Below are 2,882 nucleotides of genomic sequence, written 5' to 3' on the forward strand. Positions count from 1 at the left end.
GTAATTGCTATTGTTATTTCTACTCCATGAACCAAACGTCTTTATTTTTTTTTGTTAAAATAATTTGTAACTTTGAGAAATATTGTCATTGATTCTTTATACAATTAATTTTATTTAACACTGAACATGAGCTTTTGAGTTAATAGTCTTTTCTTTATCTTTTCTGATACTAGCAACACTATTTCATTACCAAAGATCTAACAATAAATTACAAATTTCTATAAGTCCATTATCAGCAAAAGCTTTGAAGACGGTGATTTTGTTCACCCTTAATGAAAGCAAACAAGCAACCAAGAATCCAGCGACTGGTAGAGTATAGCTGAAAATTCTTCTGATAAAAAAGACAGAGAAAGTCGATAGAGGATCCTTGTTTGAGACTGACGTGCATTCGACAGTGTCAACTTGAACAAAAAGTTCGTAACATTCAATGCCAGTGGCGATGAATTTAGTAATAGTTTAGAATTTGTAATTGGTATAATCAATCATGTTCAAGATCACAAAAATATTGGTCTATACATTCAATTGAACTTCCCAAGTAAAGGAGGGATCATAAAGCTGACAACATTTTGCTTCTCCAGAACCAATAGATGTGCATTATAATTGCTGTACATTTATATCTTGAAAGCAAGTTCTCTCTCCCATCTTTTGGGTTGATAAGGTATAGAACTCACAATTTTGTTACCCTCACACAATGGCAACTCTTCTTTGGAAGGCACCTTTTCGCGCCAGACAAATCCATTCTCATGCTCAATCTTCCTGAGCAACTCAGCAGTATCATCAATTTCCTTTCTATATGTTGATTTCCATGATTCTTCGCCTGGCATCTGCCTTTTCCCATCAGTCAGTGCAACTCGAAGAACAGCAATCGAAATCCCAACTTTTCCAGCGGTCTTAAGACTTTCTGCATGGTATTTCTGACCTCTCAACCTATGTAATGCCCTGGAAGATGATAAGAATTCCTGCACAATCCAGAATAAGTACCCATGATTAGATGGAAGTACAAGAATGTGAATATTGCCACCGAAACCAAAAACTTTCTATAGGACATCATCACACTCGCTACTCAAAGTAGTGATTGACACCAAGATTAGGTGATGAACCACACATGACCTATGGAGCTAAATTATCAAGGACCTCTCAAGTAGTGAAAACAAGTAAAATATAAAAACAAAAAGTATATATATACATATATATATATATGTAGGGCATGGCTATCACCCTCACTTTGATCCTTTGGCACTAATAGTCTAATATCTTATCGGATCTTTTGAAAATTTAAAAGGGATCTTCTGAAGTTCGTAGATAAAAAAAATAAGGGTTAGTAAAAAATTGGTAACTAAGTATACTTAATCAGTGGGCCTAACATAGTTTACTGTGAGATACTGGTACCGGTACCGGTGAGGGATAACAATCATGGCACACTTTATATATAGTTGATTTTCCATCAAGAGATAAGTAGATACAATTGAAAAGAGAATTGTTAGAAAATGTTTACATACCACAAAGCGTGAAGATATATCTTTGCATTCTCCAATTGCTGCATACAGAATAACTGCAGCTTCATCAAGAAACTCTGCGACACCATGGTGCAGCTTTGCCAAGAGACTTATACTAGTACCTTTTTCTTCAGCCCGCCTTATAGTAACTGCCTGCAAAACCTCCAAAAGAACATCAATTCCCACAAAAGACAAGCTTAACTCGTATTTTACATAAAACATGAACAAATTGAAGAGAAAGGGGAAATAGAACAGACTTGGAAAATACCACCTTATACAAGAGGAGTAAAGCATTTTTCAGGCAATGATCCAGTGATCGAAGCAAAAGAAGGTGAGCTGTAAAAGAGAACCAAAGTACTAACCTGTGCCTCGGCCAAACAAATGAGGTTCATGACTGTGGAAACGGATGGGAGAATTTCTGGTGGCTTTTCAACAAGCAAAGAATGTTGTTGTAAAGAAGCAAAACTCTCATCAGCAAGGTGACGATAAAGTCCGGCAGCTTCTCTAAAAAGGGTGGCAGATTGCACCAGGTCTATGGTAATGAAAAGAAAATAATCAAGTAAGTTTGTATATGGCAGTAAGAAAGTATGTAGAATTTGACGCTGAAACATCAATACCTACTTTCTGGCAAAATTTCCACCGCCCTTTGCCGAAGTATTGCCCCATAAAGGAAAAGCATCATTTGAAGCTCAAACTTCAAGTCACCGATTTGAAAGAATTTTGGACTCCTGAGATTAAAAAAAGAGGATGAGCAAAGAGCACTGCTCCATTGTATCTTAAGATTTGCCGTCCATTGACTTATTTGGCGGTTGCTGCTAACCAAATTGACATGGAAAATCAAATTTTCCAACAATGGTAGATACTGTTCTAGCTTTTGCAAAACCTGAGATATTTAAAGAACCATAAATGATAAGCCTGGGGAAAAGTGAAACAAGTTTAAGTGATAATTACATATAAATCAAAGAAAACTATGTCTACAAAACAACAGAAGTTTGTCATATTAGATTATATAGTCTGATTAGAAGAGAAAAAAAAATTAAATTCCTGAGCATCCCAAGAGACAAAAAGTAATCATGAGGTTCAGTTTAGAATTACAGGCGGCTCGTTTGGTTTATAGGTTTGAATAAAGATTCAAATTTGTTTAAATTTTTGTTGGAGAAAATACTGCAGCAAAAAAAGTTTGGTTTGATTCAAACCTATAAAGAAAACAAAGACTAAGGGTTCAAACCAGGTGGTTTGAACCAAATTTCAACTTTTGTGAGAGAGAATACTGTAGCAAAATTCACACATTAGTGCCTTGCTAAAATTCTCCAGAGATTAACATATTACTGGTGTTCTATAGCTTACATACTATTAAAAGAAACATGTTCAAGAAACAATTTCCAT

General features: G+C 35.3%; 1 protein-coding gene across 1 annotated transcript in view; it reads right to left on the reverse strand.

The window, feature by feature from the left end:
• Positions 1–439: 439 nt before the first annotated feature.
• The window catches only part of LOC21402332 (BRO1 domain-containing protein BROX), a 17,047-nt gene continuing 14,604 nt past the window's right edge, over positions 440–2,882 (reverse strand). Inside the window, exons 2-5 of the mRNA XM_024173562.1 lie at positions 2,118–2,379; positions 1,859–2,028; positions 1,500–1,649; positions 440–959 (exon numbers count right to left, since the gene is read on the reverse strand). Of these exons, the coding sequence (XP_024029330.1) occupies positions 612–959; positions 1,500–1,649; positions 1,859–2,028; positions 2,118–2,379 (930 nt within the window). The 3' untranslated portion in view covers positions 440–611. The remainder of the gene's footprint in view (positions 960–1,499; positions 1,650–1,858; positions 2,029–2,117; positions 2,380–2,882) is intronic.

Source organism: Morus notabilis, unplaced genomic scaffold, assembly GCF_000414095.1.
Source record: "Morus notabilis unplaced genomic scaffold, ASM41409v2 Scaffold583, whole genome shotgun sequence".
In the NCBI taxonomy this organism is placed as follows: Eukaryota; Viridiplantae; Streptophyta; class Magnoliopsida; order Rosales; family Moraceae; genus Morus; species Morus notabilis.